The sequence below is a fragment of the Mytilus edulis genome, chromosome 14 (assembly GCF_963676685.1).
Source record: "Mytilus edulis chromosome 14, xbMytEdul2.2, whole genome shotgun sequence".
Classification (NCBI taxonomy): Eukaryota; Metazoa; Mollusca; class Bivalvia; order Mytilida; family Mytilidae; genus Mytilus; species Mytilus edulis.
Genome location: NC_092357.1, coordinates 14,739,156 through 14,765,623, shown reverse-complemented (window position 1 = coordinate 14,765,623; position 26,468 = coordinate 14,739,156). Strand labels below are relative to the sequence as shown.

At 31.9% G+C, this 26,468-nt stretch overlaps 1 protein-coding gene across 1 annotated transcript in view; it reads left to right on the top strand.

Moving 5' to 3' along the window:
* The window catches only part of LOC139502997 (transcription initiation factor TFIID subunit 5-like), a 35,889-nt gene that overhangs the window by 3,556 nt on the left and 5,865 nt on the right, over nt 1-26,468 (top strand). The window contains exons 3-14 of the mRNA XM_071292665.1: nt 2,947-3,025; nt 4,584-4,662; nt 5,218-5,341; nt 6,521-6,639; nt 12,627-12,704; nt 15,098-15,198; nt 16,282-16,373; nt 18,647-18,766; nt 19,288-19,433; nt 20,639-20,776; nt 21,731-21,812; nt 26,247-26,358. Coding sequence (XP_071148766.1) covers nt 2,947-3,025; nt 4,584-4,662; nt 5,218-5,341; nt 6,521-6,639; nt 12,627-12,704; nt 15,098-15,198; nt 16,282-16,373; nt 18,647-18,766; nt 19,288-19,433; nt 20,639-20,776; nt 21,731-21,812; nt 26,247-26,358 — 1,270 coding nt within the window. The remainder of the gene's footprint in view (nt 1-2,946; nt 3,026-4,583; nt 4,663-5,217; nt 5,342-6,520; nt 6,640-12,626; nt 12,705-15,097; nt 15,199-16,281; nt 16,374-18,646; nt 18,767-19,287; nt 19,434-20,638; nt 20,777-21,730; nt 21,813-26,246; nt 26,359-26,468) is intronic.

Genomic DNA, 26,468 nt, shown 5'->3' with positions numbered 1-26,468 from the left:
ACACTGAACGTATAAGTTTGATCTATAAAACAACAATGAACAATGTAAATACAAAATCAATAAAAATAAGGGGTGAATAAATAAAGGAAACACTAGTATATCAATGTGTAAAATGTTTGTGAATGCTTAAAACTTGGAACAGTGGTTTATAGGCAATAAGAACATTTTCCCTTTAATATAACTGCCTATTATTTTCAATATGGACAGGACTGGATACTCGAAAATATGTTATAATCTATTTATCACATATTTAAGTTCTGCAGAAAAGAGAAAAGAAATGTTCAATTATCAAAAAACCTTTATCCCATTTTCAAATTCAGTTTTTATCATTTAATTTACTCAGCAGAAATTTATTGTAACATTTCCACTTATTTTTTGAATATAGCATGTATAACAATACATAAACATGAGAATTTGGCATAACTGGGGATAAATTGATAACAGTTGGTTACAATGGAGGCAATTATGGCACGTCATTTAGAATCAGGGCACAATAACCAATAACCTCTTTTTTGCCCCAGGCAATTATGATGTTATTACATATGCAAAACACCTACGTATTTGTAACAAATATGTGATAATATCAGATTATTACATGGCATTTTTCATATCACATGTATTATCAGCCCTAGGTTCAATATCAGCCCAAGAGCTGCATGATTCGAGAGCTGATAATACATGCGATGTGAAAAATGACATGTTATGATCTTTTTATCATATGCTTCAACAATGGAGAAAAATAACAGATTTATATATTGATCCTTTTACGAGGTTCCCAAATAGAAGTTCTAATAGTGAAAAGTTCACGGACATCAGACCCCAAATTTAGTGCATTCAATATGAAACCTTTCTACCATATGCCTCGACAGAGAAGATTTTATTTTTTTAATGGACGAATCGACAAGACAAAAAATCAACAAGGCTTAAATTAAAATATTGTTTGTTTGCCCTTTACCGACCGACCCTATAAATTTGTTCCGCCTGAAAATCTTTTATTTGTGTTTACCAGCAAGATTTTATTTTATTTTATTTTTTGTTCCTACCAAAAATCTTATATTTGTATTTCCCGCTCAAAACTTTTTTACCGGAATTCTCAGGTTTTATCTTTCCTGTATAAAGTCTAGTCCGTTTAGTATCACAAGAGCGTTTGACATGAATGAACACTTGCATTTGGAGTTTCAAAGCATTTGTTTGAAATCGATGTTGAAAGCTTTGAAATCATGATTTAACGAACATTACTGTGTGTCTTTATACATGAAGAGCAGGGTTCATTCAAAAAAAGTTCGTCCAATACTAAATTATCAACGTGTGTACAAAATATTTTGTAAACAGACTTTGTATCCTATGTAGGGATGGCCTTTGGTGGTCCGTAGATTAGGATGATTATGTTAATGATGCCTTCGACCAGCATTGATATATTCTGATTTATATCTGACATGAACCAAAGGTCTGTAAAGGGGAAAATATTTGGCAGTAAAATCGCCAAGTTTTTCCATACAGATCATTTATAAATGCAGTGTAAAATACGTGACAATTGAGTTTCAAGTCTTGTAGCATTTTTATTGGAAACACAGGCACACACAAAAATTTAAACACTCTAGGGACTTTTTCTACTAGTAATGTACAATGTATTTCTACCCGGACATATTTTACCAGAACAAAGTTATCTCTTACCTGCTTACAGAAAAACTTTAGGTCTAGGTAAGCGTTCAAGGTACAAAGTACTATTAGTGCAAGTTCCAGGTATGTAAACGTTTAAAATATGCGGCACAGCCCTATGTTTTGAAATTTGAAAAAAAATTGTAGTGCATATGAATTAACTTCACATTCTTCATGATATTTTTTTTTCAAAACTTGGGACTATTATACTAATAGTCTTAGAAACTTATTAGCAAAAGCATACTTAAACAAAAGCAATACAGACAAAAATCACATCATGCAGATTTTGTATCTATAAAATAAAATATTATACCTACCTGCCTACCCATGACAAAAAATCTACCAAGCTAAGTTATTTTTTGGGAAAGAAAAATAAAATATTTTACCTACCTACCTACCCTGTTTCAAAACATAGGGTCGGAAAAGGGCAAACAAACAATATTTTAATTTAGGCCCAATATACATAACATGCATAATGAACACTGTTTGGAAAAGTCAACCTTTTTCAAAGTAACTTTCTAAATTATGTATTATACTTTTAAAAAATGCATTTATTTGATAATTTGTTTTTTTTTAATTTATTTTTTATTATTTGTTTACACAATATACTTTTCATTATCCAAATAATTGTTTTGTGCACTTCTTTGTAATGTTTTTCACTGAAAACGTAGCATTGAGGTGTATTTTCCGGAATTTGCCAAGTATCACCGGAATGCCATGGGATAACATTATGGAAAGGCATGTGATAGAAATCAAAGCATGTGATCAACTTTTCATATCAGCCCCCTAAGCGCCAATTCGAAAAGTATGGAATTTACGTTAATTTATTGCTTTTATCATACAGTAAAAATCATATGTTATTAAGTCTAAGTATATGATAAATAGGACTATCCCATATCATTCTGTATTTGATAGAAAAACACAAACCAGATGACAAACTCCTAATTCCATGAATACACACACTCATCATTTTGCTGAAAAAAAATGTGTTTTTTCTTTTATATAATTATATAAATGACAGATTGCCTAGCAATATCCTGTATTCTAGATGAAAAGTATTTATAAATCTACATTGATTTCTAACATTTTTACAAAACTTAAATGTATTTACAACTAGATAAATCAAGTACTTAAAATTAAGAATGGTAATGGGGAATATGTCAAAGAGACAACAACCTGACCAAAGAGCATAATATATCCTGCTGTCACCAATAGGTCTTCAACAGTGAGTGTAAAAAATGTATCTTAATCATTGTTAATAACTCATGAATTATTTGATTATTTCAGTTCAGATGATCCTACTCGTTACACAGACTACTACACAGATCTGAAAACATTTATAGAGTCATGTCTTGATGTACATAAGGTAAATATTAACAAAAACAATTAAAATTCACTCTAAGTTAGACTGAGTCTAAGATGCTTAAAATTTAAAATATGACTGCTATCATTGCATAACAGAAAATTCAATTTTTGTAATATTCAAGTCAACCAAGATATATGCACTAGAGATTCAAGTCCAATGACTTTGGTCACAGCATATGGAAAAAGATATCTTTATACTTTTGCTATCAGTCAGGGGACTAACTTAAATGAGTGATTTTCTAAATCACTGATTTAAGTAATATTATTTCCTTAAAGGTTGGCAGTAAGAGTTGTCTTTCTTTAATAATCACCTATTTAAGTAGTACAAATTAATTACTAGAAGAAGTGATTTAATCTTATTGTAGCTTTAAATATAGATTACTCATGATCCAGGGACTAATTATGTTTCTAAACTTATTAGAACCAACATCTGTGTTGTCTAGGATGACCAGGTCATTTCAGGTGATGACCTTGTATTGAATCTAGGATAATGACATTAAAATCACTTGTTTAAGTATCATACCTCAATTTCCTTCCCAAAGATCACTTATTCAAGTATCATTATTTTAATAAAACCCACTAATTTCAACATCCCCGAACAGTGAATTTTTTTATCGCGAACAGTAGAATTTTATTACATAATCTGAAAGATGAAACCTTGAACTTTACAGGAAAAATACTCCCAATGCTGGGAAAAATCTGTTAAGAAAGTATCAGTTCATTATGTAAAGCAATTTTTATAGCATTTTTTCAACTAAAATAGAATTTGCAGATAAATGATTGCATCCAAGGCATAAATCTTGCTAAATAAAAGAGGATGTACATGTATTATCATATTTTAAGCTTCACTATGTTAACTGTTTACATGTAATTGATGGAATAACACTTTTTATAAGAAACATTATATTTATTTTTTTGGCCCAATTTACGGGCATTATTTTTTCTGGTCTGTGGTCCATCTGTCTGTTTGTCCGTCCATTTGTCTGTTTGTCTGTCTGTCCCGTTTCAGGTTAAAGTTATGGTTAAATTTTTTGGTCGAGGTAGTTTTTGATGAAGATGAAGTTCGATCAACTTGAAACTTAGTAAACATGTTCCCTATGATAAGATCTTTCTAATTTTAATGCCAAATTAGAGATTTTATCCCATTTTCACGGTCCACTGAACATAGAAAATGATAGTGCAGATGGGGCATCCATGTACTTGGGACACATTCTTGTTTCATATTTTATAAGGATGAAAAGTATGAAAATTTAATAAACCCAAGAAACTTTGTTTAAGAATTTATTGCATTTTCAAAAATTTTATTGTTAAACAAAACTTTAGTTTTAAGTAAATTTTCTAGAAAAATAAAGGGGAGGTAATCCTGATATAAAAATTTATTGTTTTATCAAAATTTTCATGGTTTAACAAAACATATGTAACTTAACACAATGCTTAAGTTTTAAAGTAAATTTGCCAAAAAAATAAAGGGGAGGTAATTCATGATTTTTACAAAATGGATAAGAAATATTTTTTACTTGTAAAGGCTATTGACTGACATTGAAATATTTGTATTTCAGGTTGAACTGTATTTGATATTGTACCCTGTGTTTGTCCACATGTACTTAGAACTTGTATACAACCAGCATGAAAGACATGGTAAGTTTACTTTAACAAATGCAGACTCTCCAACTATCCAAATTATGGCGGAATCATCCTGATTTTCATGCCTTAACTTGAAATTGTCCTGAATCCCATTATCCAGATTGTAAAACAAGTCAAAATCTACTTAAAAAAACTGATGTTTACTGATTGCATTGATGTTTTGCTTTATCAAAGAGAGACAAAAGATACCAGAGAGACAGTCAAACTCATAGACATGAGAGATCGAAAAATGTACTGACAACACCATGACTAAAAAAGAAAACAACAAACAGACAATAAGTGTACTACATGTAAAAATGAAAAATAGGTAAAATTGTTAGAAATGTGTTTTTATGCATCCAACATCAATGGAAACAATTTTATTTTAATATTCAAGTCTGAAAATGTTTTATCTTATATGAGATAAGCCCTGCCTCCCTACTAACCTAATATGAAATATACACAGTCTCCACAAGGGCGCTTTTAACCAATCACATTCCTAGAAATTTTTAGGAGGTAAGATAATGTTTTACCTTATGTATTTGTCATGTTTGTATTCTATATTTTTAGCTATGGAATTCTTCCACAAGTTTTCAGGAGAACAAGAATATTATTACCAAGATGACTTAAGACAATTATCATCTGTCACCAAAAGAGAACACATGAGAGGCAATCAACTCATGGATAATTTTAAGTAAGTTACAATAATTATAAATTTGTTAGACAATAGTTTCTGAAAGGAAATAATTCTTGGACAAGTTTATGTAATGTAATAAAAAGATTAAATTCACTTGTGGATAAAAATAATTTTGAACTTCAAACTATTTTTCAAGCAATGTTCACCAAATGTCTTTTACATGTTATAGAACCATAATTGAATTGATCTTTATTTTCTTCATTTAATAGACTTTAAATAAAGTGCTTTTGTTTTTAGAAATTTGCTATTTCAAATCCTAAAGTTGCCATATTAAAATACTGGGGATAGCTCCAAGTTAAATAAAAAATTAACTTAATTCAAGTTTGTTATCTTAGGTTTTTTTGTAGCTTACTATACAATATTGATTTTTCGTATAGTTGAAAAAGTACAGTGACCTGTTATCTGGTTATTGTTTACATCTTTGTCTTTGTGTCTTTATTACAATATTCCACATCTCTTATTTCTTCCTTTATCGTTGACTTGACTAGTTTCAATATTTTAAATTGGGGCCTTGATGCAGTCAATGCTCATTCTAATGCACCAACGTTTGTAACGTTCATTTTGATTGGATAACGTCACTTATTTACATGACAATTGATGCTTTGGGACGTACGCACAAGTGCAGACGGCATATGACATATTTTGAATACAGGTTTTAACGTTTTTTTCTGTCAGTTTCATTAGGATGGAGATAACAATATTGTATTTTAAGCTCCGATGGTATCAATTGGGGATAACACGTCGCCAGTAAACTTAATTTGCGACCATCAAATCCCCAATTGATGCCATCGGAGCTTAAAATACAATACAGTTATATCCTAATTAATATATGGTAACATTTAGTTTTTTGATAAAGAAATACAAAATTTATTGCTCAATATATCCCTCAGAAAAAAAAATACTATCCATCTACACCTTCTTCTTGCATTGGTATTGCCCATATTTCAGTTGACATCATATAAAAAATATTTTTGTTTGTATTTTTATTAGAATTTTGTAAGAATGAGAATTGTAAGTGAAATGATTTTTTTTTATGCGTGGTTGGGGTTTAGTAAAAATTACCTCACATTCCCAGATGCAAATGAATTTGTTGTGTTATTTTTGCACATAATATTTTAAGGACTTAATATATTAGCATAGAAAAAATTGTCCTATCCATTTCTATAAATATTTTAGGGCCAGCAGATTTATAATTAAAATGTCCCGTGATTCCTACAATCATCTGAAGAGGTATCTACAGGAGAATCAGATGAAACCATTACTGACAATAATCCAGGAACACTTATTTATTGATGGTAAGATTACACATCTACAAGGCTTGAACAGATGATACAAGTTTTTATGTTGCCGTACCCCTAATAGTGGATGGGCATTACACATCTACAAGGCTTGACCAGATGATACAAGTTTTTATGTTGCCGTACCCCTAATAGTGGATGGGCATTACACATCTACAAGGCTTGACCAGATGATACAAGTTTTTATGTTGCCGTACCCCTAATAGTGGATGCCAATGGGCATAACTATGTTTTAGGTTTAGGTATTTCTTTAAGAAAATAAGAGGCAAAAGATAGCAGAGGAACATTCAACCTCATAAGTTGAAAATTAACTAACTAATTAACATCATGTCTAAAAAAGAAAAACATCAACAGACAACTCATTGATGGCCATTGGTAGTTATCTGCCCTTTGGTCGGGTTGTCTCTTTGACAGTTTCCACATTCCCATTCTCAGTTTTAAACAATAGTACACAAAAATAACATAGAAAATTAAAGACTGAGCAACACAAATCCCTCATAGATTTAGTAAAATTGAATGTTTTGTCATATCAACTTAAAACTTATTACACATGTATGGTTATTTTGATGTGAACTTTTGAGATTATATGACAATGTTTCACTTCGATAATTATCCTGTTTTTGCAAGTCACTGAACATGCTGAACATGAACAAAGTATTAGCAAGTGAGGCATGGTGTCCAATTGACACTAATTGTTTTTCTATCTTTGGCAAGAGGTTAATAAAGAAGCAAAACAATCTGGAATCATTATTCATTAGGAACTAATTTTTAGCTCACCTGGCCCAAAGGGCCAAATGAGCTTTTCTCATCACTTGGCGTCCTGCGTCTGTCGTCGTCCGTCGTTAGCTTTTACAAAAATCTTCTCCTCTGAAACTACTGGGCCAAATTTAACCAATTTTGGCCACAATCATTATTGGCGTATCTAGTTTAAAAATGTGTCCGGTGACCTGGACAACCAACCAAGATGGCCGCCATGGCTAAAAATAGAACAAAGGGGTAAATGTAGATTTTGGCTTATAACTCTGAAACAAAGCAATTAGATTAAATCTGACAGGGTTAAATTGTTTATCAAGTCAAGATTTATCTGCCTTAAAAATTTCAGATGAATAGGACAACCGGTTGTTGGGTTGCTGCCCCTGAATTGGTAATTTTAAGGAAATTTTGCCAATTTTGGTTATTATCTTGAATATTATTATAGATAGAGATAAACTGTAAACTGTAATAATGTTCAGAAAAGTAAAATCTACTAATAAGTCTCATGACCAAAATGGTCAGTTGACCCCTTAAGGAGAAATTAGCCTTTATAGTGATTTTTACCAATTTTCGTAAATTTTTGTAATCTTTTACAAGAATCTACTCCTCTGAAACTACTGGGCCAAATTTAACCAAACTTAGCAACAATCATTATTAGGGTATATAGTTTTAAAAATGTCTGCGGTGACCCAGCCAACCAACAAAGATGGCCGCCATGGCTAAAAATAGAACATAGGGGTAAAATGTAGATTTTGGCTTTTAACTTGAAACCCAAGCATTTAGAGCAAATCTAATAGGACTGAATTGTTTATCAAGTCAATATCTATCTGTTCTAAAATTTTCAGATGAATTGGACAACTCGTTGTTGGGTTGCTGCCCCCCAATTTGTAATTTTAAGGAAATTTTGCCGTTTTTATAAGACCTCAAAAATTGAAAAATTTATGGTCGTATCTTGGTATCACGTTGGCATTGTTGTGTCATCGTCGTCCGAAGACATTTGGTTTTCACACTCTAACTTTAGTAAAAGTAAATAGAAATCTATGAAATTTAAACACAAGGTTTATGACCATAAAAGGAAGGTTGGGATTGATTTTGGGTGTTTTGGTCCCAACAGTTTAGGAATTAGGGGCCAAAAGTCTCCAAATAAGCATTTTTCTTGGTTTTTTCGCACAATAACTGTAGGGCTATTCCAGAAAAAAATGTTTTGGGGGGTTGGGGTTGGAAGGCACATTATATTAATAATACATGGGTATCAGAGCAACTTTTCACACTATAATGCACTATAATTCTCAATTACAATTGTCTGGGTGGCGGGTGCTGACAAAAACTGCCTTCCAACCCCTCCCATACATTTTTTTCTGGAATAGCCCTTAGTATAAATAAACAGAAATCTATGAAATTTTAACATAAGGTCTATGACTATAAAAGGAAGGTTGGGATTGATTTGGGAGTTTTAGTCCCAACAGTTTAGGAATTAGGGGCCAAAAACAGGTCCCAAATATGCATTTTTCTTGGTTTTTGCACAATAACTTTATATTTTTTTTTAGTATACAAGTTAATAGAAATCTATGAAATTTTAACACAAGTTTTATGACCACAAAAGGAAGGTTTGGATTGATTTTGGGAGTTTTGGTCCAAATGAATTATTGGGGTTCTTTGATATGCCAAATCTAACTGTATATTCAGATTCTTAATTTTTGGTCCTGTTTTCAAATTGGTCTACATTAAGGTCCAAAGAGTCCAAAATTAAACTTAGCTTGATTTTAACAAAAATTGAATTGTTGGGGTTCTTTGATATTCTGAATCTAAACATGTACTTAGATTTTTTATTATGGGCCCAGTTTTCAAGTTGGTCCAAATCGGGGTCCAAAATTATTATATTAAGTATTCCACGTGCAATAGCAAGAAATTTTCAATTGCACAGTATTCCATAATAGCAAGAAATCTTCAATTGCACAGTATTGTGCAATAGCAAGAAATTTTCAGTTGCACAGTATTGTGCAATAGCAAGAAATCTTCAATTGCACAGTATTGTGCAATAACTAGAAATCTTCAATTGCACCCCAAGAGAAAATAAATCTAGAATTCCACTGGAATCCCGGCTGGAATTTTGATGGGATTCCAAGTGGGATCCCACCTTATTCCACCGGGATAAAATTTCAGGAATCCCGCCAAAAGTCCAGGAATTCCGATGTAAATCCCGGTTGAAATATACTGGGATCCCACTGGGTTATTGTGGGAATTCAATTGGGATTCCACTGGGATAAAATTTCGGGATTCCTGCTAAATAAGCGGGATCCCGATGTAAATGTACTGGGATAAAATTTCGGGATTCCCGTAAAAGAAGCGGGATCCCGATGTAAATCCCAGTGGAAATATACTGGGATTCCCGGAAAAAAAAGCGGGATCCCAAAAATAAATACCAGCAGGATATACATGCACCAATTCAAATTGCACTGCCACTGGGATTCCTGGGTTATTTATGCAAAAGGATACATGTCATGTTTTCCTTTCTGTTAATTAAATTGCTGTCTCTGTACTTCCAACTAGAATTGCTGAGTAAATTATGGTAACTGGAATATCTGCATGCAATCTGTTTCGTTGGCAGCTCCAATTTAAAAAGATCAGTATATCCCCTAAAAGTATCAAAAAAATCCACAAAGAATCATTTGTTCAATACGTTTTGAAGCAACAAATTCAATAGAAATATTATTGCATGTTAATGTTTATAGAATACAGTAGATTGGAAGCTAGTCCAAATAATTATGAAGTCTTGGAAGGTTATTTTAATTTTTTTGCAAATTAATTACCTTCCCCCTTTTTTATCCCCTGACGATAAATAACTAGCGACTTATTATTTTCACCAAATAAACATACACACAACTGAATTAAATTTTGACATACCTACTTTTTATGCCTGTTATGTGACAAGTTAACAAGTTTATTCATTGTATATGTTAAAAATAAATATATTTTCAGTTTATGCTTTTAGACTTTCTGATGTTGATTTGCTCAGATAAAAACCATACAAATCATAGTTCCTCAATAAATTATTTTTATAATCATTATATGCACATATACACATGTTAAATTAAATTATTAATGCACTTATCTGAAAACATCTTCATCTTCGTCCTGTCCATAATTCAGCGTAAACAAATTTTGATGACGTTTTTACCAGTACACAAACATCGACGTGACAATCTCGCCCCAAATTATATCGTCCAAGTTGATCTGTCTCCGTAACGGTAAAAAAAAAAAATTAAGGGTATCGCATAAAAGAATTAATTACTGGCCAGTTTTGACTAAATATAAGAAAAGAATACTTTAGTAATCGGCACCTGGTGCATGCGGATAAGATAGTGGCCGCATTATTTAGGACAGTATTTTCTTGGGTCGAACTGGTACAATTGAAAACAAAGCACGTGGTCATCATTTTTTTTTTAACATTTTACATAAGTTGAGAAACCAACGTTTTACGACGTCGGTCATTATCTTATCATTGATGCCGGACGACAACTAATAGAAACGCACTTATGAGAACTTGGGGAACATTAGAAACGCCCAAGCTTGTCTGGCAAAACATCCGTTGACATTTCCTCGGACGCCCTCCAGTATCATTTTTATCGCGAAAATCTCGGCATTTTTCTGACTTATAAATATCTGTCAAACTGAATATTAAGTGACACTTAAATGTGATTGGCTTCACCTGACAGCTTTGGTCTCATACACATTGTTAATTAACACCAATAACCTATACTTGATGTTATTAGAGACATATGTATACACAAAGAAAACACTTGCATATTTTCAACAACATAAATTAATTATGGTTCAGACAATTTCCCGTTTTAACTAGACTGGGATCCCAGCATCAGATAGTTTTCCCGATTGGGATCCCGGCTTTAAACAGTTCCGATTGGGATCCCAGTGTCCGATATTTATCCCGTTTCATCTAGACTGGAATCCTGGCTTCAGACAGTTATCCCGAATGGGATCCCAGTTTCAGATATTTATCCCGAATGGGATCCCGCCTCCGGATGCTTATCCTGGCTTATCCCGATAATTTCACCGGGATTGCATTGGGATCCCGATCGATCCCGTTTTCGTTTTCTCTTGGGACAGTATTGCGCAATAGCAAGAAATATCTAATTGCACAATATTGCGCAATATTGTGCAATAGCAATAACTTTTCAATTGCACAGTTTTGCGCAATAGCAAGAAATATTCAATTGCACAGTATTGTCCTGTTTTCAAATTGGTCTACATTAAGGTCCAAATGGTCAAAAATTAAAATTTGTTTGATTTCAACAAAAATTGAATATATGGGGTTCTTCAATATGCTGAATATAACCATGAATATTTGGGCCCAGTTATCAAATTGGTCCACATTGAGGTCTAAAGGTCTAAAGGGTCTAAAATTGAACATTATTTGATTTCATCATTTGTGTCCATACTTGCCCCAACTGTTCAGGGTTCGACCTCTGGGGTCGTATAAAGCTGCGCCCTGCTGAGCATCTGGTTGGTTATTATCTTGAATATTATTATAGAGATAAATTGTAAACAGCAATAATGTTCAGCAAAGTAAGATCTACAAATAAGTCAACATGACCAAAATGGTCAGTTGACCCCTTAAGGAGTTATTACCCTTTATAGTCAATTTTTAACAATTTTCATTCATTTGGTAAATTTTACAAAATATTTTCCTCTTTAACAAAGGGGGCAAGATCATTATAGATAGAGAATGTTTTGAAAAGAAGATCTACAAACACATCACAATCACCAAAACACACACAATTTTGTCATGCATCCATCTGTGTCCTTTGTTTAATATGCACATAGACCAAGGTGAGCGACACAGGCTCTTAAGAGCCTCTAGTTTATTATACTTATATATAATTGTAAGTGAACCCTGTACAAGTGTTAAATATTTTGTCAATTAAGATTTAAATTTATGAACTAAAGGAAATGTAGGTATATGCCAATGAGACTGCAGTGCAACAACAAAAGGCATTTAGTTATTAAGATACATTTTTTATAAATTGCAAATTGCCATTGAATGTTTAGCAGTTCAAACATTCTTTATACAAATTCTTTATACAAATTCTGTATCAATAATAACTGTAAAATGTGAATAAATTTTGTTAGAATTTTGTATTTTGTTTGGCCAAAGTATGTACTTAGCTATGATATGTGCTATTATGTGATATATGCCTATAATCTACTTACAGTGTTTGATGGAGTGCCTAGAAATAAACAACAGATAACAGCAACTGGTGGTGGACTGTTAGGAGAGGCAGAGAGAGATGGTATGGATACATTCTGTAGTCATTTGAAAGCATAGGCTAAGTTAAACACTAAGCAATTGATTTAAGGTCCATTTCTACAAATCTAGCAACTAATTAATGCCAAGGGCTCTTTTCACAAAAAGTGTTTAGACAAAGATTTATTGTGAGTTATATTGAAATGTTCATGACTTACACAAATTTTTTATCTTTTTTATGTAATGAGTCACAGTACATTAAGTGAACTTGATATATTTTCAGCGAGGGTTAAAATTAGCTGTGATCCAAGGTCCGTAACCTTTCACTTTTGCAATCAGACTTTCGTCTTGGTTAACTTACATGCTACGCCCGACGGACCTTTGACTTGAAGGAGAAAGAAAGTGCAAACCTTTTTACCAAAATTTCCAAATAAACAATCTTAAAACTTATTTTTATCTTTATTGTTCATGACAGAGATGTTCATTTGGTTTAATGGCTAGCTTTATACCGAAAACGCCGACAAGTAATGTGTAAATTCGAGTAAAATCGTATCTGACTGACAAAAACAACATTGAAAAACAATTACAATACTGGATCCAATTTCGTATAAGAGTATTTCCGGGTTTTATCGATCAAATACATAAAAAAATGATAATTTCAGGCAGTTGATAAAAATACATCTTTAACTATGAAATATAAACACTAGATACTAAGAATTAAAAACCCAAAGATATATGGAAAAGAAAGAAAAAGCAACTCAAAATTACTTTTTGACAAATTTTAATGTCCATATCCAATACACAATAATGTGACAGTAATTTTCTTTATCAGTTAAGATGTTGATAATACATGTAGATGTTTTTAAAGTGTAAACATATTAATACTGCAATTTCAAGGGGTAATTTTTTCTAAATTTTGAATGGCTAGTAAATAGCTGGAAGTTTCTTATTTTTGTAAATTTGTGCAACTTGATATGATACAATGTAAGCAAAGCAACACAAGCTCTAGTGGACTTTTAAAATCAAGCTGTAGAAGTGCGAGCCCTGAAATAATCATAGCATAACTAGTGATTAATTACCAGTCATTGAGGCAACACACCCACCCACAGTTATGACAGTGACACCCTCCCCAATACAAAAAAAATAAATATACTAGAATTCATAATATACAAGACAATGAATTACATTTATCATGAACAACTGTGAAACTGACAATGAAATAAGCTAACCTTGTACCAAAAGCACATAAATTTTGTATCTTACTGAGTTATGAAATATTTTAAGTAAAGTAGGACCTGCAATTTAGGTTGTGGACATTTAAGAGATAACTGTATTGTATTTGAAGCTTTAAGGACGTCCATCGGTAGTTTTACTGTCGCAAATTTAGTTTACCTGGCGACGCGGAGCGGAGACAGGTAAACAGGTATTTGCGACAGTAAAACTACCGATGAACGTCCGAAAAGCTTCAAATACAATACAGTTATCTCTATTCTAATGCAAAACAAGTTCATAATTAAATTTCAATCATAATTTCAGTGTAAAATCTTCATTAAAGAAAATTTCCGCGAAAATATGTTATCTTCTTTGGTCCCTACACTACGTGACGTCATAGGTATGCTTCCGCCGTCAAACATAAACACCGGGCTTTTTCTGGCTTCTGTGTCGCTTCAGAATGTAATTAAATTTGATAAAAAAAAGTTTTTTAGGCGCAACAAGTGAGTTTTTTGTTTATTATTGTAGAAATAACATGTCAATACATTCCGAAATTCAAAATGTCGGCTTCCTTAGTTACAGTCAAGGAGATAGAGAATTTTACGCTTGCTGTAATCGAATCAAAACAATTGTTACAAAATAATTGCATTAGAATTCAGTTTGGAGAGTCAAAGGTCCTGGACCTTCCAGTACCAAATGTTAATTTGAACCCCTGCAATATGGTACCAAAAGGGTGTTCCTAGGATCTGAACACTGTAGGACAATTTTTTATCCATATATATAAGACTTAAATCTCTGAAAAAATCAATCTGGTACAATTAGGCCGCTCCTGTGATCAGTATATATAGGATTTTTTTTCTCCAAAAAGATATAGTATACAGCTTTACTTTTTAATATTCCTCAGATAGTTTACATTGCTAGGAATTAGAATTGCTGGGATTAGGCATATTATAAGCTTTTTGCATATCAGGTTATAATGCTTGAAAAATTGAGAAAAAAAAATTGGAGAAACACATATGTGAGCTCAGTAGTTAAAATATTTCTCCACTCCAGATAGTTTTGTTTTCATCCCCATATTTCAATATCATATTTAAAAATCTCAAATTTAGCCATCTTGAGTGGAAAAATATTGTGACTCTGCGTCTAGGGAATTATTATCTTAACATATTTTAAACCTATATAATACAATAAGCCTTTACCATGTTTATATAAGGACAGTAATTTCAGCAAATAAAGCCAAAGTATTTTATGGTTTACTGAAGGAGCCTGATATCAATATACCTGTGGATGATGATGATGAGGCTCCAGAAGGAGAGGACAAACCCAAGGTAAGAATTAGTTCAAATGATTGGATTTATATCCCTAATGAGCCTCTATGTGAGATACTCAATTATAATGAGTAAACAAAAAATCAATGCACTAGTGATTTTGGACATGTCATGTTGATAATTTTTTCTTCTAATTATAATAAAACTTCTTTATTTGAAGAGCAGTGGACCTAAGAACAAATGTTTTAAACTGTTGAGTTATTAAATGTTTACAATTTTAAGAGAATTTCAAGGTAGCTTTTTGAAAATATTGATTTAATTCTAAAATTGATAAGTTCAGCTTGTTTTAGTGCTATGTTTTTCCGACACAATCTATATTCAGATAGTTTTCTTGTTTCTTGACTAGAATGAATTATGTGGCAACCCTTTCATTATTAAATCAGTTGACAATAAAATGCAGTCATTAGTTTTAGATCGTCTGCATTTCAAGTTGTATAGATTTTAGGGAAGGTATATAGTCATTGGAGATTAACCGTATCATGTATGGGGCTAAAATTCTGTGTTTGCATTGAAAACATTATTTATAAATCTAGATTCATAGAAATATTTATATTGCAAGACAATATTCTGAAAGCTTGATTAAAAATGTGCATTTCTGCCATTATACATTGTATGTGTGAAAAGTAGCTCTGACTGTCAATAGGGAAATTTAGTGTTGAGATTTCCAAACAACTATTTGTAAAGAACAATTTAAAAAAATATCTGTTAGAATATCCTTATTTAAGGTGGTACCCAACACTTTAACTTAAATTAATTTGGCTCGTTTAATTTTCTTAAAATTTTGACAAAGTATTTACTTTGACCCTTTTACAAAAATATAAAAATTTCAAAAAATTTGAACCAACTGGTTTATCAGAAAAATTACACTGGTTATATAGCAGTTTGACAAACACTTATTTTGATCATTGAGAAGCTTAATATTCCCTTAACAACACAACGTAATTAAAACATTTAGCTGATTTTACAGAGTTATCTCCCTGTAGTGTTAGGTACCACCTTAACATGCAATACTAATACACATAAGATTCAAATCAGAAGTCAAGGATATAAGATATAAATATTTCATCTTTATTTGAATTTCAGAAAAAGAAAGCAAAGAAAGATCCACTTTTAATGAGGAAATCCAAAAATGATCCACATGCACCACAAAGTAATAGGATACCCTTACCAGAGTTGTAAGTTATTGTCAATTGACACAATTAAATTAAACATGACAAAAGTAAAGTAATAGTTTAAAAATTGAACATAATAAGCTACTGAAAACTATTTACGTCATGTTCTTGGTTTTTTTTTATAATAAATAAGAAAACAGCTTTATTAATCAAATCAGAAGTAATCAATGATAATTGTTGTATCAATCTGACAGCTCAATACACATGCCAATAAATCACTGTCCACAAACAATGCTAACAGTTTTATTCTGTATCTATGATCTTAAAGTCATATGACATGTATGAAACCTCAAATTAAAAAAGAAATGATGCATATATTTTTTTATGCCCCACCTACGATAGTAGAGGGGCATTATGTTTTCTGGTCTGTGCGTCCGTTCGTTCGTTCGTCCGTCCGTCTGTTCGTTCGTCCGTTCGTTCGTCCGTCTGTCCCGCTTCAGGTTAAAGTTTTTGGTCAAGGTAGTTTTTGATGAAGTTGAAGTCCAATCAACTTGAAACTTAGTATACATGTGCCCTATGATATGATCTTTCTAATTTAAATGCCAAATTAGAGTTTTGACCCCAATTTTACGGTTCACTGAACATAGAAAATGATAGTGCAAATTTCAGGTTAAAGTTTTTGGCTTCAGGTTAAAGTTTTTGGTCAAGGTAGTTTTTGATGAAGTTGAAGTCCAATCAACTTGAAACTTAGTATACATGTGCCCTATGATATGATCTTTCTAATTTAAATGCCAAATTAGAGTTTTGACCCCAATTTTACGGTTCATTGAACATAGAAAATGATAATGCAAATTTCAGGTTAAAGTTTTTGGCTTCAGGTTAAAGTTTTTGGTCAAGGTAGTTTTTGATGAAGTTGAAGTCCAATCAACTTGAAACTTAGTATACATGTGCCCTATGATATGATCTTTCTAATTTAAATGCCAAATTAGAGTTTTGACCCCAATTTTACGGTTCACTGAACATAGAAAATGATAGTGCAAGTTTCAGGTTAAAGTTTTTGGCTTCAGGTTAAAGTTTTTGGTCAAGGTAGTTTTTGATGAAGTTGAAGTCCAATCAACTTGAAACTTAGTATACATGTGCCCTATGATATGATCTTTCTAATTTAAATGCCAAATTAGAGTTTTGACCCCAATTTTACGGTTCACTGAACATAGAAAATGATAGTGCAAATTTCAGGTTAAAGTTTTTGTCTTCAGGTTAAAGTTTTTGGTCAAGGTAGTTTTTGATGAAGTTGAAGTCCAATCAACTTGAAACTTAGTATACATGTGCCCTATGATATGATCTTTCTAATTTAAATGCCAAATTAGAGTTTTGACCCCAATTTTACGGTTCACTGAACATAGAAAATGATAGTGCAAATTTCAGGTTAAAGTTTTTGGTCAAGGTAGTTTTTGATAAAGTAGAAGTCCAATCAACTTGAAACTTAGTATACATGTTCCCTTTGATAAGATCATTCTAATTTTAATGCCAAATTAGAGAATTTATTCCAATTTCACAGTCCTTTAAACATAGAAAATGATAGTGCGAGTGGGGCATCCGTGTACTGTGGACACATTCTTGTTTATAACTAAATGGATAGTTTTCATTCTAAAACTTATGTATATATACTTTTTCTGAAGAAAAATTCTTTAATTTGTCCACATTAAGAAGAAGTTTATTTTTTTTTAATTGCTTGCGGAAGCAATTCACCGACATATTTTCCCTATGCAAGTGACCTTAGCGTGACCCTTCTTGTAAAAATCCAGTGATCACAATAAGCATGGATCTGTCATTGAAATAAACTATTATCTGATTGTACTTGTTATACACGTTCTCAATATCCATGCTCCTTTGTTGGTTGTTTACTATAAGGTGACAATCGGTAAACTACCACTTCAAAACGTGACAAATAATTAGCTGCCATATTTTCACAACATAAAAGACAGAGAGGAAAACAAATTAACAATTATATGATATGTATGCCTAACAATAATATAAACGTGCACAGAAGACTAAGCTTATGGTACATACATGCATTGGATCAAGAATTGGATACACATTTTTTTCACCAGTCACTCGTTTCATATGACTTTAAGAACATAATTATAGAAATAAAATTTCTTCTACCTCAAACCTACATGAAAAAAAAGTTTTGTACAACAAGTATAGGGTATTTTTTTAGAAGAATATACAATTATTTATTTGTAGGATTGTCAAAGAAAAAAAACACCTGTTATTTTACTGATTCTAGAATATAGTTTTGTAAAATAGCTAGAGTTATCTTTCTTTGTTTACAGGAAAGACCAAGATAAGTTAGAGAAAATAAATTCTTTCCGAGAGGCAATTAAACGAGTGAGAATAGGACCTGATCAGATGCCTACAGTTTGCTTTTATTCCATTACAAATGCTCACCAAGGGTATGTTCTCCAATTTATGAAATATATCTCATTTATAAATTAATCAATGCTGAAGGATTAGTCTGCAGTACAAATTAAGTTCTTTATGAAATAAATATACATATAATGTTTTGCAATGTAAATTGAAGCAAATAATGTAATATTGATTTTGCTCTTTTTTTCCCTACTTTCTTTAACTTACAAGTTATTTTCATGTATTAACTAAATGCTTCAATATTGTACAGTACATACAGTTGTAAAAAAGATAAATTAAGCAAAAAATAATTCCTAGAACAAATTTAATCTTACAGAAAGATAAGAGTCCTTTTAAAAAATAATAAACACAAAAAGAAAGTTTATAAAATAAATTGGGCATTTCAGAGTGGAAATTTGATCTGTGCATAAATAAGGCACTCTTAATGATTCTGAATACAATGTACTATTTTTAGAATAACATTTGGTATTTGGAAATGTAATCTGTGCAAAAAATAAGCCACTTCTACAGATTTATCTTTTACTGATTACAATGTACTATTTTTTAGAGTAACAACAGTAAATGTCTGTGAAGATTCCAGTCTAATGTCTGCTGGGTTTGCTGATTCTACCATTCGTGTGTTTACACTGACACCAAATAAACTAAGAGGAATGAAATCTGGTGATGACTTGGAAATTATTGACAAAGATTCAGGTATTCAATAGACAATTGTCATACTATCGACCTTTGACTTGGGGTTCTTTTATTTTATGACAGATTACCTACTCTGTGATAGGACATCTTGGTACTGGGTCAATTACGAGCAACCAAAAAAAGTAAAATCAAATATATAATCAGTATAATTAGGGGGAAACTTTACTGTTTTCTAAGGATCTAATTGTGTATGTAAGCATTTAACAATAAATTTCCCTCAAAATTTTATCAATTGAAATCATGAATTTACTTATTAACGTTCCTCTTGAGCAATTTTGACAGTACCACAGAGAAGGTAACCTGTCAAAAAAAATGTAAATTCTGGAGTCAAAAGTCAGTAATATGAAAATGAAAATGGTCTATTAGGGCTGTTCTATTAAAACATTACATTGTATCCAGGTGAGGCAATTGAAAATTAAGTTACCATTTAGGGAAGGTAATTAAGAATGTCGCTGTTAAAAAAAGTTGAAAATCCCTTTTCCTGAATTCAGAGTATTTTATATTGATAGAAATAGAATTATCTATCCAACAAATTTACTCCAGTTTTTTAAAGCTATACAGTGTGACAATAAATAGAAAAACATCATCTCTTTTGTAATAATACACACATTATCATATTGGAATCCTACAGTTTTTTGTATCCAAAATAATATGAGCTTATAATAAATAGTTCATTTATTATTATTACAAAAATAAGAAAATAAGGAGATGTGGTATGATTGCCAATGAGACAACTATGTTCTACTTAAATATTTTGATTATATGCTGTTTCCAAAGTGTGCTTTGATAAGATTTGAAGTTTATGCAACGAAATTATTCAAAACCCCATAATAAATCTGATTGCTTGCAATTGAGTTCAACCCTTTTCATCAATATCTATGTTAAGTTTTGGAGTTGTATATATTTTTGGCCTTAAACATCACTCAAGAGACATAAATTGTTAAAATGCAAACCTGGTGCAGAAAGATTGGTTTTGATTTATCAAATCTAGTGTCTACTAGCTTTAGTGATTCTGGGATGATCTTAAGCTCGCACATGGAAAATATAAAATAAATGTTGCCAATTGAGAAATATAACAACCGGACAGCAACAGGATTTCAGAGGGAAAACGATTCGTGCTGACTAGCAATGTATAATAAGGTGTAAATGGACTAAACAAATTATTATAGATAAAATAAACATATCAATTAATCTTCTACTTTCAGATGATGTGTTAGAAAGGATGATGGATGATAGATCAAGTTCAGAGGTGAAGTCATTAGTAGGTCACAGTGGCCCAGTTTATGCTACAGATATTAGTCATGATAAAAAATTTCTTATTTCATCTTCAGAGGATGGTTGTGGTAAGTTTATAAACAGAATTTGGTAAAGAAATGTTTTTATGCCCTCGTCTTAGCAGAGAAGGCATTAAGGTTTACCCTTATCTGTACATTAGCTCCTAAATTAGTTACCTGTAGCCTCCAGAAAATGTTCTGAAAGTTATACACAATGCTTATTACTACACAAATTAGATCAAGTTCAAATTTGGGTGGTAAGACTATTTCTGTTCAGGAGTTATGACCCTTGATATCATATAATTAATATGCAAACACGGACATCCTCATTGTTCCATGGAAAAAATCTACATTTATTTTAATTAAGGTGGTACCCAACACTTTCACTAAAATTAATTTGGCTCGTTTAATTTTTATAAAATTTTGTCAAAGTATTTACTTTGACACTTTAACAAAAATATAAAAAAAATAAAAAATTTAAACCAACCGTTTTGTCCGAAAAATTACACTGGTTATATGGCAGTTTGACAAACACCAATTTTGATCATTGAGAAGCTTAATATTCCTTTTACAACACAACGTAATTAAAATGTTAAGCTGATTTTACAGAGTTATCTCCCTGTAGTGTTAGGTACCACCTTAATGGATTGATTGATTGGTGTTTAATGCCACTTTTAGAACTATTGTACTGATTCATGGAGGTCAGATTTTAAAGTTGGAGGAACTGGTGTGCCAGAATAGAACCATCGACCTTCGAAGAAAAACTAATAATATTATAACTTATTATCCTAGCTAGTCAATTAAGTTGGAGTTTAAGCTTACCTGACAAGTGCAGGATTGGAACTCAGAACATCAGTGTTTTTAATGTTGTTCCAGGAAGAAGGAGAATATTATTTTTGTGAAGACCTTTTATTGTTTGTTCCTTATTTAACCCTGAAACTAGTGGTTTACCAAACAGGCAAGATACACAAAGATGAATTCCTCTCAAATAATAAATGATTAACAAAACACTATAATTTACAGTACGATTATGGAGTTTACAGACATGGAGTAACTTAGTGTGTTACAAAGGTCACCAGTACCCAGTGTGGGATGCTAAATTCAGGTAAGATACTCTTAAGTGGGAAAATTATTTGAGATTTTCTTCTGATTATTTCATAATTAAAATTAATCTTGAAAATATTCAGTTGTGTAAAGTTGTTAGTTAATGAAGATAAGGATCAATGCTAGGAAAATCTGAAAGTAATACCTTGCGGTCAGGTTTAGAATTATATGCATTAAAAATTGTGCAATTTTTATACCCCTGCTTTAAAAAAGTGGGGGTATACTGTTTTACCTCTGTCTGTCCATCCTTCAGTCTGTCCATCTGTCCCATGAATATTTTCATGACATTTTCCTAAGAAACTACAATACAAGGATTTCTGAAATTTGTTTTCAGGGTTTATATATATAAGTCAGCTATACCCTGTGATGCCTTTTTAGATTCACTACTCAACAACTTTCTGTTTACTGAAATATTTCGGCGAGGGTATCATCAGTTAGCAGTAGCTCACAGTTTCACTTGTTATTTTTTTCTAGCATAAAACACTTTTTGTTAGTTACTGAAATGTGCAAGTCCAAAAGAAACTTGAGAATTGAAAAGGAAGCAATTCATATTAAAGTTTGTAGCCATTGTTTTTGTTCACTTTTTATACGACCGCAAAAATTTAAATTTTTCGTCGTATATTGCTATCACGTTGGCGTCGTTGTCGTCGTCCGAATACTTTTAGTTTTCGCACTCTAACTTTAGTAAAAGTGAATAGAAATCAATGAAATTTTAACACAAGGTTTATGACCACAAAAGAAAGGTTGGGATAGATTTTGGGAGTTTTGGTCCCAACATTTTAGGAATTAGGGGCCAAAAAGGGCCCAAATAAGCATTTTCTTGGTTTTCGCACTATAACTTTAGTTTAAGTGAATAGAAATCTATGAAATTTTGACACAAGGTTTATGACCACAAAAGGAAGGTTGGGATTGATTTTGGGAGTTTTGGTTCCTACAGTTTAGGAATTAGGGGCCAAAAAAGGGCGCAAAAAAGCATTATTCTTGGTTTTCGCACAATAACTTTAGTATAAGTAAATAGAAATCTATGAAATTTAAACACAAGGTTTATGACCATAAAGGGAAGGTTGGGTTTGATTTTGGGAGTTTTGGTCCCAACAGTTTAGGAATAAGGGGCCCAAAGGGTCCAAAATTGAACTTTGTTTGATTTCATGAAAAATTGAATAATTGGGGTTCTTTGATATGCCGAATCTAACTGTGTATGTAGATTCTTAATTTTTGGTCCCGTTTTCAAATTGGTCTACATTAAGGTCCAAAGGGTCCAAAGTTAAACTTAGTTTGATTTTAACAAAAATTGAATCCTTGGGGTTCTTTGATATGCTGAATCTAAAAATGTACTCAAATTTGTTTATTATGGGCCCAGTTTTCAAGTTGGTCCAAATCAGGGTCCAAAATTAAACTTTGTTTGATTTCATCAAAAATTGAATAATTGGGGTTCTTTGATATGCCAAATCTAACTGTGTATGTAGATTCTTAATTTTTGGTCCCCGTTATCAAATTGGTCTACATTAAAGTCCAAAGGGTCCAAAATTAAACTAAGTTTGATTTTAACAAAAATTGAATTCTTGGGCTTTTTTGATATGTTGAATCTAAACATGTACTTAGATTTTTGATTATGGGCCCAGTTTTCAAGTTGGTTCAAATCAGGATCCAAAATTATTATATTAAGTTTTGTGCAATAGCAAGAAATTTTCAATTGCACAGTATTCACCAATAGCAAGAAATCTTCAATTGCACAGTATTGTGCAATAGCAAGAAATTTTCAATTGCACAGTATTGCGCAATAGCAAGAAATCTTCAATTGCACAGTATTGTGCAATAGCAAATATTTTCAATTACTCAGTATTGTGCAATAGCAAGAAATATCTAATTGCAATTTCCATTGGAGTTATCTTTCTTTGTCCAGAATAGTAGTTGAATCAACTTAAATCTTTGTTTTATACAATACAGATATATAATTAATATTTCAATTGGAGTTATCTTTCTTTGTCCAGAATAGTAGTTGAATCAACTTAAATCATTGTTTTTTACAATATACAATGTATATTCACTTTTTCTACCAACTGATAAATTAAAACAATCTTTACCATTCAGTGATAAAAAGCACTTTATTTTACTTTTTAATATTTTATGATGTATTTAAATGAGTAGTTATTGTTGCAAACTCCATTAGAAATTTGAATTGAGATCAGTTTTGGAAAAAGGGAAAGGGGGTGTGAAAACAAATGGGGGTGGGGGGTTAAATTTTTTTCATTTCAGATTTCAAAAATAAAAAGAAAATTTCTTCAAACATTTTTTTGAGAGGATTAATATTCAACAGCATAGTGAATTGCTCAAAGGCAAAAAAAATATTTTAAGTTCATTAGACCACATTCATTCTGTGTCAGAAACCTATGCTGTGTCAACTATTTAATCACAATCCAAATTTAGAGCTGAATCCAGCTTGAATGTTGTGTCCATACTTGCCCCAACCGTTCAGGGTTCAACCTCTGCGGTCGTATAAAGCTGCGCCCTGCGGAGCATCTGGTTTGTTAAGTGTTTTAGTTCAATTCATGTTTCACCTATAACTTAAATATGAAAATAGGATAACTTCAAAATCATAAGATACTGTTACATATGAGACTTGACTGTTTAGTGAGCTTTACAGGAAATGAGCTCCTAGCTATAGTTTTATTAGGTCATTATATTAGTTTGCAATAACCAAACATGAAAAACTTGTTCTATATATTTTCACAATATTTATGTTTAAATGTTGCCGATAAATATGTAAGACTCAGATCGACGTCCGGTCTCTAATCGACGTCCGTTCCTCAAATCGACGTCCAAATCTGACGTCACAATAGAATAACATTCCAAATCGACGGCCAATTTTATGCCTGTCTAATCGAAGTCCATTTTTTTGGCATTTTCTAATTGATGTCCGATTTTGAGCTTCTCTAATCAACGTCCGTTTTTGACACAGAATACAAAACTGAAGTGAACCGATAGTAGCTGAAACATTAAAACCTTTAAACATATTATGTGAGACAAATAAAATATATTTAGGGACTTATCATTATTTACCTGGGAGGGGGGCTGGTCATTTTGAAATCAAAAGTATAAAATTTTCTTGATCCCCCCATAAAATTTATCTGTTTTGATTTGATCCCCCCTGTAAAAAAAATTAAAAAAAATGTGACCCCCCCTCTATTAAACATGCCAAAATGTTAACATGCAATACACTTATCATGTTATTTCACAGAAATATTGCAAACATGAAATATTTTCAGTGAATTGAGTCCAAAACCATATTTGCAGGAACATTGCCTTGACATAGGACTCTTTCATGAATATTAAATGGGTAGAGCAAGCCAGTGCTTTGGGGAGCTTTTTTTTTCTAATTTCCTTTATTGGGCTATTAAAGAAACTTGTTGAGACAGTAACTGTACATTATTTACTAAGAAGGATCTATTAAAAAAGAGGGACGAAGCTCCTACATGTCGTTTGGTTTTCTTAGTCTTTGGGTTGCATTACTAATTGCCTAATTATTATGAATAGGAATGACACACGCTCCTTGATGTGGATCAATTGGATTAACTTTATATCAAGAAAAACTTTAATATGCATGATACCTATTTCGGATTGAAAAATAAATTATGTACATGTATAAGTTTAAACAATTGATATAAAAAAGAAGATGTGGTATGACTGCCAATGAGACAACTCTCTACAACTATAGGTCACCATACGGCCTTCAACAATGCGCAAAGCCCATAATGCATAGTCAGCTATAAAAGGCCCCGAAATGACAGTGTAAAACAATCCAAACGAATAAACTAAAAGCCTTATCTGTGACCAATAATTTATTATTTATTGATATTGGACATTAAATTAAGACGACAACAATCAATCGGGTGTAGTTTTGGCAAGTAGTTGCGTCACATTGGACGTAGATTAGAGTATCAAAATATTGGACGTCGATTAGAGTATCAAAATATTGGACGTCGATTTGAGAATGTGACGTCAGATTTGGACGTTGATTTGTGAAACGGACGTCGATTTGAGGAACGGACGTCGATTAGAGGCCAGACGTTGATCTGAGTCTAACAAATATATCAATGATTGTTTAAGTTTGTGTCCGTTTTATAAGAACCACTGATGTTGAGCCTATGGTCAGTCAATGATATCTGGTATTCAGATCTATAAGAATTGGCACATCTCACTTCCATGAAGATAAGTTGCCCTTTTCAAGCCCTCAGCAAAGGTCTTTTGACCTTAAATTGTCACTAACTGTCAAATTTGTGTAAACAGATTTGACTCAAATTCTCATTTTTGATTCATAACATACAAAAACAAATAAGAAAGCATGTACTTTGTAATATATCTCAGAATTTCCTGTATTTTAGTCTAGCCGCCATCTAAACTCAAGTTTTTAATTTTTTACTGTTTATATTTTCAGCCCTCATGGTCATTATTTTGTATCCTGTGGACATGATAGAACAGCTAGATTGTGGTCAACAGATCATTATCAACCACTCAGGATATATGCTGGTCATCTATCAGATGTTGATGTGAGTATAACATGAGAGCAAAGGTATAGGTTGATGTGGTTATATTTGATTTCATTTTCTTAAATTAAATTTTAGATGAATTTGTTATGTAACTAGAGGCCTAGTTTGGA